General features: G+C 35.6%; 1 protein-coding gene across 2 annotated transcripts in view; it reads left to right on the forward strand.

Moving 5' to 3' along the window:
- BAZ1A (bromodomain adjacent to zinc finger domain 1A) overlaps positions 1 to 13,464 on the forward strand; it is an 89,858-nt gene that overhangs the window by 48,708 nt on the left and 27,686 nt on the right. For both annotated transcript variants that reach the window (XM_023731475.1, XM_023731476.1), the window contains 6 exons: positions 4,005 to 4,139; positions 6,626 to 6,722; positions 7,318 to 7,484; positions 9,471 to 9,566; positions 10,293 to 10,431; positions 11,721 to 11,867. In XM_023731475.1, coding sequence (XP_023587243.1) covers positions 4,005 to 4,139; positions 6,626 to 6,722; positions 7,318 to 7,484; positions 9,471 to 9,566; positions 10,293 to 10,431; positions 11,721 to 11,867 — 781 coding nt within the window. The remainder of the gene's footprint in view (positions 1 to 4,004; positions 4,140 to 6,625; positions 6,723 to 7,317; positions 7,485 to 9,470; positions 9,567 to 10,292; positions 10,432 to 11,720; positions 11,868 to 13,464) is intronic.

A 13,464-nucleotide genomic window follows, 5' to 3' on the forward strand; every position in this document is an offset into this window, starting at 1 on the left:
TGTATATTTTCACCAATAAAAAGGTCCTCCAAGGTGGAGAAGGGAGAGTGCTGACATGTCGCGGGGCTGTTAACCAATGTCATAAAATAATATGTGTACTGACTGTTTAATGAGAAACTATTTGTTATGTAAACCTTCATCTAAAGTACATTTAAAAAAAAAAAAGAAAAGGAACAAACTATTAACAAACACAGTCAAAAAAAGAGTGATACAAGTCAAAATATCAAGACATTCTATGAAATGGAAAAGTATTGAAAAACAAAACCCAAAAAATGCATATTGTCTTAAAATCTGGTGAGTTTATAGTTTCTATAAAGCTGCTTGTGAATGTGTTAAGCAGTTTCAAAAAGGAGTTACTTTTTTACCTTCTACTTCTAAGAGTTAACTGAAAGAAAAAATTTCTTTTTAAATGTATGTATCTTCTTGACAAGAGGAGAATGGGTAAGTCATGCTCTACCTATGTCATTGAATATCAGGTTGCCATGTGTAAAATGATGCTTATGAATATTTTTAATAACTTAGGTACTTGTGATAAATGGCTAAAACAGTGGCTGGCACTTGGTAGGCAGTCAGTATATATAAGAATAGCTGTGTCTATATATCTTAAACAGTCAGGTGGCCGATTTAATGAGAAGGACCAACCTAGTAGGAAAAAAAGTGGGTGAAGAACATCAGGAGGTGTTTTACCAAAAATAGAAAATAAACAGTAAATAAACATGAAAAAGAAGTTCAACTTAATAAATAAATGAAAACTAAAGTGATGGTAAGTAAACAGTTTTCATTTAGAGTATAATAAAGGACTGTTAATGGATATTCTGGTGTAGTTTTTGAGTATATAAGAAACCACCGATGTGCTTTTATTCGTAGTTAAGGGGCAGTTCTTTGCACTCAGGGGTTATTTATGTGGGATAATAGACAATCATCTTAACAGAATGTACTTTAATATAAAATCTTACTAGTTCCTTGATTTCTTATGATGGTTAGAATTGATTTATTTGTGTGTTTTGAAAGATGTGTTCTACCAAAAAGAAATACACAGAGACTTGAATTCCCAGTAGAAATTTTTGTGTTTTGTTAATAATTTAAAGTTTTGTATCATTATTTTTTTATACATTTCCCAAAAGGTATTTCTGTAAATAGCACGTGTTTTCTTTGAGAGAAAGAATGATCTTGACTGTTAGGCCAAAAAAAAAAAAAAAAATTTCAGAACTGCTAATAAAAAATAGAAATCCAACCCAGACATAAGTCCATGCACCTGTGGTCAGCTGATCTTGGACAAAGGACCAAAATCTAGTAAATGGGAAAAAGTCAGTCTTTTTAATAAATGATGCTGGCAGAACTGGATGTCCATCTGTAAAAAAAAAAGAAACAGGACCCATACATCAGACCATACACAAAAACTAACTCAAAATGGATCAAAGACCTAAATATGAAACCTAATACGATAAAGATCATGGAAGAAAAAATAGGGACAACGCTAGGGGCCTTAACACATGGCATAAATTCAATACAAACCATAACTACAATGCACAAACACCAGAAGAGAAACTATAGATAGCTGAGAACTCCTAAAAGTAAAACATTCCCAACTCATCAGAAGACTTCACCAAAAGAATAAAAACAGAACCTATAGACTGGGAAAAAATTTTGGGCTACAGTATATCTGATAAGGGTCTAGTTTTTAAAATCTATAGATTACTTCGACACCTCAATAAGAAAAAGATAAGTAATCCAGTTAAAAAATAGGCAAAGAATACGAACAGACACTTCACCAAAGAATACATTCAGGCTGCCAACACGCATGAGGAAATGCTCACGATCATTAGCCGTTAGAGAAACGCAAATCAGAACTACGATGAGATGCCATCTCACCCCAACATTACTGGCACTAATCAAAAAACAGAAAATAAATGTTGGAGAGGTTGTGGGGAGATTGTTACTTTTATGCCCTGCTAGTGGGAATGTAAAATGGTACAACTGCTATGGAAAACGATATGGCACCTCCTTAAACAACTAGAAATAGAAATACCATAGGATCTAGCAATCCCACTCCTAGGAATATATCCTAGAGAAATAAGAGCCCTCAGAAGAGTGGACATATGCACCAAAAATAAACCCATTACTGTCAAGTCAGTTCTGACTCATTGTGACCTAGAGGACAGAGTAGAACTGCCCCATAGGGTTTCCGAGGAGTGGCTGGTGGATTGATACTGCCGACCTTTTGGTTAGTAGCCGAGCTCTTAACCAGTACGCCACCAGGGCTCCAGACATGCACACCCATGTTCACTGCAGCATTATTCACAATAGCAAAAAGATGGAAGCAACCTAAGTGCCCATCAACAGATGAATGGATAAACAAATTATGGTACATCAACATAGTGGATTACTACACAATGTTAAAGAACAATGCTGAATCCACAAAACATCCCACAACATGGATGAATCTAAAGGACATTATGCTGAGTGAAATAAGCCAATCACAAAAGGACAAATATTGTATGAGATCACTATTATAAAAACCCAAGAAAACGTTTACACACAAAAAAAAATTATCTTTGTTGGTTACAAGGGAGGAGAGGGGTAGGGAGAGGAAATCACTAACTAGGTAGTAGACAAGTGTTAACTTCGGTGAAGGGAAAGGCAACACACAGTATAGGGCAAGTCAGCACAGCTTGACCAAGGTAAAGTCATGAAGCTTCCTAGACACATCCAAATACCTTAAAGGAACCAAGTTACTAGGGCTGAGGTCTGGGGACCATGGTCTCAGGGGACATCTAGGTCAATTGACATAACATAGTTCATAGAGAAATATTCTACATCCTACTTTGGTGAGTAGCGTCGGGGGTCTCAAAAGCTTGTGAGTGGCCATCTAAGATACATCTATTGGTCCCATCCCATTTGGAGCAAAGGAAAGGGAAGAAGACCAAAGACACAAGGAACATATTAGTCCAAAGGTCTAAGGGACCACCTGAACCACAGCCTCCACCAGCCTGAGCCCAGAAGAACTAGATGGTGCCTGGCTACCACCACCAATGGCTCTGGCAGGGATCACAGGTCCCGGACAGAGTGGATGAAAAATGTAGAACAGAATTCAAGCTCAAAAGACCAAGCTTACTGGTCTGACAGAAGACCAGAGGAACCCCTGAGACTGGCCCCCTGGACACCCTGCTAACTCAGAACAAAAGCCACTCCCGAAGTCCACCTTTCAGCCAAAGATTAAACAGGCCTGTAAAACAAACAGTAACACATACGAGGAAGGTGCTGCTTAGTTCAGTCAAGTATATGAGACCAAATGGGCAACACCTGCCGAAAAGCGAAGACAGGAAGGGACAGGAAGACTGGACGAATGGACACGGGGAACCTGGGGTGTAAAGGGAAAGGGAGAGAGTTCTGACACATTGCAGGGATTGCAACCAATGTCAAAAAACAATTTGTGTGTAAATTTTTGAAAGAGAAACTGATTTGTACTGTAAACTTCCACCTAAAGCACAATAAAATTAAAAAAGAAAAAATCCAGAATTGGACATGGATGAAAGGTGAATAAGTTCTAGATACAAAATAAATAGAGGGGAACTCTTTTGGGCTATCACGCTAAACTGGGGGGCAAATCTAAATGTTCAGCAGTTGGGAAGTGGTTGGGGAAAATATATTGGGTTTTTTATTTGCAGAGAAAATCTCATATAAAATAAGTCAAAAGTAAAAGTAAAACAAATGTGTCTGTATATATGCAATTTTGAAATAGTTTAAGAATTCAAGAAACTGTAGAAACATTGTTGAGGCATGTTGTGATGAAGTAATTGAATCGAGGTTTTCTTTCTGGTAAGGTGATTAAATAGTTTTAAAAAGGATTGAGTGAACCAACTAAAATGTGTATTACTACACAATTATGCATGGAATTCCAACATTTTTGACCTGGTCTTTAGCAATGGTGATATGATGTGTTAGAGTGAATCTTCATATAGTTTACTAATGCGTTACTATTGTACCCTGTTTTTTTTATGAAGGCCTCATCTCTTTCAACATATAAAATAGAAGAACAAGATTTTTCTTATTTCTTCCCTGATGACCCACCCACGTTTATTTTTAGTCCTGCTAGCAGACGAAGAGGGAGACCTCCTAAACGAATACCTGTTAGTCAGGTAAGTAGGGAATAGATAAAAACTACATTTTAAAATCAAGAGCAGTGTTTGCCATCATTCTCAGAGATTGTAGGAAGCAACTCACTCCTACAGGAAACATCATGTGTGTACTCTATGTTGATAACTGCTTAGCAGTGAGGCTTAATAGAAGTTTCAAGTATGAATTAGACATGGTCTTTGTGCCGCAGGGATTTTATACCAGGGTTGAAGCACAGACATGTAAGCATTTACTGAAATGTAAAGTGGGATGAAATTTGGGCAATAAATTATGGGATTGCAACATAAAGAGCAATGAATTTTAACTAAGGGAAATTATAGAGGGCTGTAAGAAAGCATTAATGCTTGAGCTTTGGAAAATATAAGATTTCTAATTTTGAGACAAGGAGGTAGGGAGGGCATTTAAGGCAGAAGGCAGAATATGAACAAGGGTTACAAGGAATTCACTTGTACGGCATCAATAAGTAGTGTAGTATAAACCCAGACCCATTGCCGTCAAGTCGATTTTGACTCATAGCGATCCTATGCTAGCTGAACTGTAAGTACATAGATGTAATGGGAAATGAAGCAGAAGGTTCTATAGTTATTCTTGAGACTTTCTAATTTCTGTGTACAGTAAAATGGCAGTAAAACGTCCTTAGCATTAAAATGTTCTTTCCATAAAAATATACAACTTGCTTCAATATTTAATTGTCTCACGTAGAGACTGGAATAGACTTTAGCCCAAAAGTGGTGGCCTAAATCCTAGCAAATAGGAAGGTACTGGTTCAAAGTATGTAAAATAGGCCTTAGAATGCAAAATAGATCTTCCCTGAGAAAACTCCCATAAAAAACTGTGAGGGAGACAGAGACTGGAGAAACCCCTAGAGTATAGCCCCCAGACACCTTTTTAACTCAGTACTTGAAGTCACTCCTGATGTTCACCCTTCAGCCAAAGATTACACAGGCCCATAATACGAGACTAAATGGGCATATCAGCCCAGGGGCAAGGACAGGAGGGGATAAGAAAGCTGGTAATGGGAACCCAAGGTCAAGAAGGGGAGAGTGCTGACATGTCACAATGTCACAAAACAATATGTATACTCATTGTTTAATTAGAAACTAATTTGCTCTGTAAACCATCATCTAAAGTACAATTTAAAAAAAATAATAATAAGGAAAAGGAATGTTTATAATGGAAAGAGAAGGACAGTATAGACTGAGTACTGTGTTTAATTCTTCTGTGCTCACTTCCCAATTTTGTATCTCTCTCAGAACCTTCAACGATAATCCCTCCCCGTCCGCTTAGGTCATTACCATTTCCAAATTCAAGGAGCAAGGATATTATGAAAGGTTCTGGAATTAGGCAAACTGATAGCTAGGTGGAGTCACCTGAGTTGGAGAAAATTTATTTTAGATTTTTCTAACCCTTTTCCTTTTATTTCTCTTTCTTTTAATTCTGTCCTACCCTTATTCTGTGCATTCTGTTTTGTTCTTCTTTTCTTCTGGTTATGGATTGCTGATGACTGTAACAGCATACAAGCCAAGTTCCCATTGCTTCTGAGTATAGGTTGCAGCATGCAATCATCACGATTTAGAAATTTATTAAAGCGTTCTTTTAAGAGTCTCTTCCAGGATCTGGGTTAAGTCTGTCTTGTTCCTTTTTCCCCTTGCCCTTCTGTTACTCTTTTTTTCAGTACTTTCTCCACTGCACACTTAAGGTTTTTCTACTCCAAATGAAGCTTGTTTCCCTCTTGCAAACAATTTTCAATGTATTAAGTGGGTTTTTTGTCTATCTTGTTCACCACTGTGCTAGTACTGTGCCTGGCACATACTAGGTACTCATATATTCAAATAAATTATTTATGTTTTATTACATTTAAAATATAAGAGATCATAAACAAGACAGAGACATTATTCTCATGAGAAATAAAGTGAAAATAAGATTTTAGCATTGTTCAGTATTGGCCACAAGAATGTTTTCTGGCATGTCTTTCCTCTGCCTCTTTTATATTTGGTATTTACACCATCTAGTTTACAAGGTAACTTGGAAGATTTCTTTTCCTAATACACATTTTTAAGGTGTGCAGTCTCTCCCGTCCTGTCTCTGTCTCTTTTACCCTCTCTCCCTATATATAAAAAACCACCACCCACTAATGTTGAGTCGATTCTGACTCACAGCGACCCTGTAGGACAGAGTAGGACTGCCCATAGGGTTTCCAAGGCTGTAATCTTTAAGGAAGCAGACTGCCACACACACATATATTTATATAAAACCAGTTGTTTTTCCTAGGAGGTCCTTGTAGTAATTTGTAGAGCTATAGAAGTAATTAATATTCAGTGTATTACCGTGATTGGAGTTATTAAAAGTTCAGCCACGCTTTAGAATAAAAGCTCATTTTAGTATAAAGAACGTCTAATTGATAAGGGCTTTTAAGCTTACTTTGAGAACAAGGCAAACTATCAGTTTGTAAATGTGGTTCTACAAGTTTAGTTTCTTGGTTTTTTAGGAGAGCATTGCTAATAAACAGACTGCGACCGGATATAGGAACAAAACTACTAAAGAAAGAGATAAACTTTTAAAACAAGAAGAGATGAAATCATTGGGTAAGTTTCAACATTCTCTCCAAAATCTATTCAGCTATAAGAAAGGACTTTTTTTTTTTTTAATTGTGCTGGGGTGGGGGATGTTTCTAAAATTGCATGTTTCTGAAGTAAGTAGCTTTTTTCTTCAGATAACTATTTTTAAGGTAAAAGAGACCTATTTATCTCTTAACGTGATATTTCAAGGTGTAGCACATCCCACTAAATTGATACAATGCTAGATTAAGCACAAGTTGGAGTTTCCAGGGCTTGCAAACTATTATGGGCCATCACTGATTCCCAAACTTGAATGTACATATAAATCACTTGGGAAACTTGTTAAATGAAGATTGAAAATTAGTAGGTCTGGGTGAGGAATGAGATTCTGCATTTCTGACAAGCAGGGCTTTCAAAGGCAGGGATTTTTTGTCCCAATGCCGAGTTTGTCTTAAAGTTAGCTAACTTGCTTTTCCCATTTAAGTCAGCTGCCGGCTCCTTCTGGGAGTTTACAACCACTGCAAATCTCTTCTGATCTAATTTAACTGTAAATTATTTTAGGGATTTTTTTTGTTGTTGTTTTATATATTTAAAAATGCCAAGTGTTGTTTGACTTCTACAGCTTCTGAAAAGGCTAAATTAAAAAGAGAAAAAGCAGATGCCCTAGAAGCAAAGAAAAGAGAAAAGGAAGATAAAGAGAAAAAGAGGGAAGAATTGAAAAAAATTGTTGAAGAAGAGAGACTAAAGAAGAAAGAAGAAAAAGAAAGGCTTAAAATAGAAAGAGAAAAGGTATTCATTTGAGTATAATAGCTATATTCTCTACATCGTTTACAAATTTAAATTCAGTTAATTTTCAGATGCCTTTACCACTTTTATTCAAATTTATAGTTATACATAGAGCACTGATAAGCAACAGTACTGATTTGTCTCTCTCTGCTTGAAAAATCTAGTGAATGATTTATGGTTCAATGTATACCTCACTTAAAACCTCTTTTAAAATGTAATTCTAAAGAATAAAGACTTACTATTTAGACTTCCAAATTTAGGGACGATGATATGCATAAAAATTTTAAAGGTAAAATACATAGTTGTAAAAATACTATAAATTCTATTATTGACAATAATTACAGTGTTCTTATTCTCCTTAAAAAATAAGGTGTCTGTAATAACATGGTGTTTCAGGAAATCTTGATTATCATCTTCAGTGGTAGATATTTCTTATAGAATTCTATCACGGTTTCCATGCTTTCTCCAAAGTCAGTCATTTTATTGGTTTTCTGAGGTATTCACAAGTACCCCAAAGCAGGGAGGGTGGGGGAGTGTTAATATATGTCCACTTCAGAAAATGTAGAGAACAAAAAAACACCTATAATTTCAATGGTAACATTTAGAGATAGCATTGTCAGTACTTGGATTAATTTCTTTCCAGTCTTTATTCCATACCCTAAAAATAGATAATCCAGCTTTTACTCTTTTGTATCCTTTTTTGTTTGTTTGTTTAACATTATTATAAGCATTCCTTCATGTTACTACATTATGTATATGTAAACTGGAATTTTTAGTAACTGCATAATTATCAAATAGATATCCAAGTGCTTTACAATTACTTGCTTATAAATAGTGCTACTATCTTCAAATTTGTGCATGAAGTCTTTTTTTTTTTTGGATTATGTCCCCAGATAAATATGTAGAAGTAAAATAGTAGATCAGAGGATAAGAACATAACATTGCTAAGTGTTTGTCAAATGTGTTGTGCTTATTTATGCTCTTACCAACAGTAGATGAGAATGCCCATCTTATTATATCCCACAAGAATTATTTTTTAAGGTGAAAACTTGTTATTTCAGCAAACTACTGAAAGCACAGTTAATAAATTCTGTAATTATCTAGGTGTTTCACAATGAAAATTTGATAAATGCACATCTGTTTATCTTTGGTGTTCCTAAACAAATTTCAAAGGAACAAAATAACATTAATGCATATTAAATATATTTCTTGGAGAATATAATAATGAAATATTTTATTTACACTCTGCTTTATTAGGGACTTTTTAGGGTCAGTATTTACCTTGCAGTTTCAAATACCACTACTAAGAAGTAAGGATTTCAAAAAACCAAGTGAGCAAGAGAAATAGCCTGGATTATAAAAGAAAGAATTTACCAACTGTATTCTATTATTATTGTTTTTACTTACTGCTCCTATGTGTCTCCAGGTTGTTAAGAAGTTCAAATGAGTCTTGAAAACAACAAATGTATTACAAATATAGGGTGAAGTTTTAGTATTAGACAGTCTAATAATTTGTTACCTAGTTTGTCAGGATCTAATTGATTTGAAGTAGGGAGAGAGCTGCTATAGGCAGATATGAATTAATACGCAGGAGTTACTGTGTACCAGGCATCTTCATTCTTTGTACAGTTTTGTCAGGTAGGTATTATTTTGATCAGTGCTTCTGAAATCACCTGGAGGGCTGGTTAAAACACACATTGCTGGACCCCAATCCCAGAGTTTTTGATGGGCCCAAGGACTTGCATTTCTAGCAAGTTCCCAGGTGATGCTGATGCTGCTGGTTTGGAGACCACACTTAAAACCCTTGATTTAGACCAACAGCATCGAGAAGCAACAAGGAGACAAGTAAATAAAATAGGAGTTTTCTTACCAACCAATTGGTTAAAGATAGGAAATGGGATCTTAAGAGTAAATAGCCCTACCATTACCTGCCATGTAAAGAGTTTCTTATAAAGTTTTAAAAGAATTTTTATTGACCTTTTATTTTAGGAAAGAGAGAAGTTACGTGAAGAAAAGCGAAAATATATGGAACACTTAAAGCAATGGAGTAAACCTAGAGAAGATATGGAATGCGATGATCTTAAGGTACAGCATTTTATGTGATGTTTGGCAAACACCTGTTCTATATGCCTTATGTGGCTTTGCTGATGAATTCTTACCTTCCTCTTCAAATTTAACTGAGAGGAAATAAGCCAATTAAGTTAATACTCATAATTGGAATTCTAAGGTAGCATTAGTGTTTTATAATAGACTTTGTTAATTATTCTTATTCTGTAGAAATAAATGATCAGTTTGTGTGATCCTTGATAATCCAATAATCACTGAAGCCATGCATGCATTTAGCTTGACTGCTAAGTAGGGATTCTGCCTTTTTCCAGAAATGACTAAAGTATCCAAACCAAACTCATACATCTCAGCTTATATGGAATCATTTCCAAGTCAGTAGATGGTGGATTAATTCTCTTCCTTATCTTAAGGAGATAATATTGAAGACAATATTGACACAGCTGATGCTTTGATCTTAGAATCTAGGTTAAGAATCCCTCTTAACTAGTAAGTGTAATCATAGATACCCTTCAGCCTAAAGTTATGCTTAGTTTGAGAAAGGAAGAAGTCCCTAGGGACTGTGATTTAGTAAAGTTAGAGTAAGGCCAGGACATCTGTAATTTTGAAAGTTCTAAAGGTAGTATTGATTTAGGGTTGAGACACTAATCTACATGGAATAATTCTTACTAGGTAAAGAATGTATCTCATCCAACTTTTAGGATTTCCTGTACTAGGTTCAAATAGTTACATAAATTAATTTTGCAGGAACTTCCAGAACCAACTCCAGTGAAAACTAGACTACCTCCTGAAATCTTTGGTGATGCTCTGATGGTTTTGGAATTCCTTCATGCATTTGGAGAACTTTTTGATCTTCAAGATGAGTTTCCTGAGGGAGTAACCCTAGGCAAGTGTTCCAGTTGTCTATTGCTTTGTGGCTTAAAAGAACAAATTATTATCTCACAGTTCTGTGGATTGACTGTTCTTAGCTATCCAGTACTTTCTTGGGGTCTCTCATGTGGTTATAGTGAAAAAGTGGGTGGGACTGGAGCCATCTGAAGGCTTGACTAGATGTACAAGATGAGTTCTTAGCACACCTGACTGGCACATCAGTGCTGCTCCATGTAGCCTCCTGCTCCAGCAGAGTAGCCTGCGTGCACTTCTTACATGGCAGCTGAGGGCTCCAAAGAGGCAGAAGCAAAAACTACCAGCCATCTTAAAGGATAGGCCTGGAACGGACACAACATCATTTTCACCATATCCTATTGTTCAGAGCAGCTACAGGCCAGCCCAGATTCAAGGGGGTAGAAGAATAGACCCCACTTCCTGATGGGGAGTGATATGTGGGTACAGAGAGGGAAGGAATTTATGTCAGCTGTATTTGGAGACAAGTTATTGCCTGCCTTTTATTTGTAGTTCAGTTTTGCCTGTGTGCTTACATACTTTTACTTTGCATAAACATCATTTATAATAGAACTAAATTAGTATGAGGAGAGATTTGGATTACATTTTGGGTTTTTAGCTGTCAAATAACAAAATAATTTTCTTAAGATCCATGTAGAAAGCCTCAAAGACAGAATTAGAATGGCATTTTTATGTTTATAAGAGTATATTCTTCCGGATGGCTTCACATTCTCTCAGTTACTCTTCATGAGCTAGGTGAGGCATGAATCATTGTGCCTTATAGATCAAGAAGGTCTAAACAATGCTAGTTTAGGTAAACTAGGTAGAAGCTTAGGTAATGAATTAGATGCAGTACTAGGATTAGAACTTTATGCTGATGATTACCTCCCACGTGCACTATTTGGTAAACACTAATGTCCCACATACCTATCAGGATTAGTGGGACAATGGTTTTTGTCATCTTTGCATTGTTATTTAAATTAGAATAAAATTAAAATTCTTTAAGTGTGCCTTAATTAGGACATTATCTTTAAACTTAAATATACTGGTCTACTAAGGCTATTTTGGCTTTCTTGAATGTGATGAATTTGGCTTATGATTTTATTTATTGTAATTATTACAAATTGTTTTTTGATTTTTGCCTTGGATACTACTTGGTTCTACTTTCATAAACGGACATTTTAAAAAATGATTACACAGGCTGTTGTTAATTAAAATGTTTGTTATTCCAGTGGAGTTTTTTTTTAGTATATGAACAGAACTTTAAATTCATTTTAAACATTTTATTCACAGAAGTGTTAGAGGAAGCTCTTGTAGGAAATGACAGTGAAGGCCCACTATGTGAATTGCTTTTTTTCTTCCTGACTGCCATCTTCCAGGCGATAGCTGAAGAAGAAGAAGAAGTAGCCAAAGAGCAAATAACTGATGCTGACACCAAAGGTCAGAGTTCAAATTATTGTTGATTGGACTGATAGTAGCTTTGTAGTAAAACAAATGTTTGAAGGTTATTTTAAAATTACTTTGCTTTTACAGTTGTAAAATACAGTTGTTCAGGTTACCTGATTCTGAGTCATTTACTAACAATATAGGTTGTTTTATAAAAACTTTGTTTTAATGCAAACTTTTTTTTATGTTTTGCCCTTTTTTTTAAATTGTACTTTAGGTGAAAGTTTACAGAGCAAACTAGTTTCTCGATAAACAATTAATGCATATATTGTTTTGTGACATTGGTTGCCAACCCCACAACATGTCAACATTCTCCCCTTCTTGACCTTGGGTTCCCTGTTACCAGCTTTCCTGTCGCCTCCTGCCCTCTTGTCCTTGCCCCTGGGCTGGTGTGTCCATTTCATCTTATTTTGTTTTATGGGCCTGTCTAATCTTTGGCCAAAAGGGTGAACCTCAGGAGTGACTTTATTCCTGAGCTATAAGGGTGTCTGGGGGCCGGAGTGCAAACAGTTTTTGATGACCTTAGGGATATTTTTCTCCCCAATTTATCTTTTTATTCCTTTAGATTTTTCCTGTGATTTAGGAGCATTATAAATTTCATCGATTGGTATTTGTAATTCCAAGAGATTCTGCTAAATAACTGTTTTTTGTTTTTGCCCCTGCTTAGGAAATACTTTGTTATTATCAGTATTTTAAATTGAAAATAATTTTGCTGATTTCATGACAGATCTGGCAGTTTTTAGGTCAGAGTTAAGTGAAAGATTATTTTTCTTTAATTTCACTAATTAGTTTGAACTAGAAATTTTGCTTTTTAAATTATATGCCTGTAAGTATTGAGAGTCAGTGTGTGCTACATGTTAATGTAGGAATAATGCTTGTGCAAACTTTTATTAAAACATAGAATATGTTCAATATTTTGTTTAGAATTTATCTCATCAAGGACATTTTAAGCATTTCTTTAAAGAGATGGATTTGCTTCGTGAATAATGTTTATTATTATTATTATGGAACCCTTGGGTGGTGCAAATGATTTATGCATTCAGCTGCTAACCGGAAGGTTGGAGTCCACCCAGACGTGCCTAAGAAGAAAGGCGTGATGATTTCCAAAAAATCAGCCATTGGAAACCCTATGAGCATAATTCTACCTGATACACATGAGGTCACCATGAGTTGGAATCAGCTCAACACAGTAGTTTATTATTAACAACTCTCCCCCATATGAGATTTAAAAAAGAAAAAAAATTCATTCCAATCAGAAGCTTGATGAAACAATACTTGTGTATTACATAAAAATTCACAAAAAGAAATAGCTTGGGAAACGTGTGTGTGGGGAGGACATCTTGATAAGAGAATGTCTGTACAAAAAGATGAGACATTCCTCTGTTCAGATAGTTGTGTTAGTCTTAGATAATTTGAGCTCGTCTTCCTTTATGCCTGGTCACTGAAACAGGAGGGTATTAATGAGTATGTATCAGATGGTAGTTGCATTTTGATTTCGCAGCCTGAGTTCAAGCAAAGTATATTCTCTAGCAGTAGTGCTAATCAGCGTAGGTCTTTTATCAAGGCCATTTTAGCAAGATGGCCCCCGTTG

The sequence above is a fragment of the Trichechus manatus genome, unplaced genomic scaffold (assembly GCF_000243295.1).
Source record: "Trichechus manatus latirostris isolate Lorelei unplaced genomic scaffold, TriManLat1.0 scaffold00043, whole genome shotgun sequence".
Lineage (NCBI taxonomy): Eukaryota > Metazoa > Chordata > Mammalia > Sirenia > Trichechidae > Trichechus > Trichechus manatus.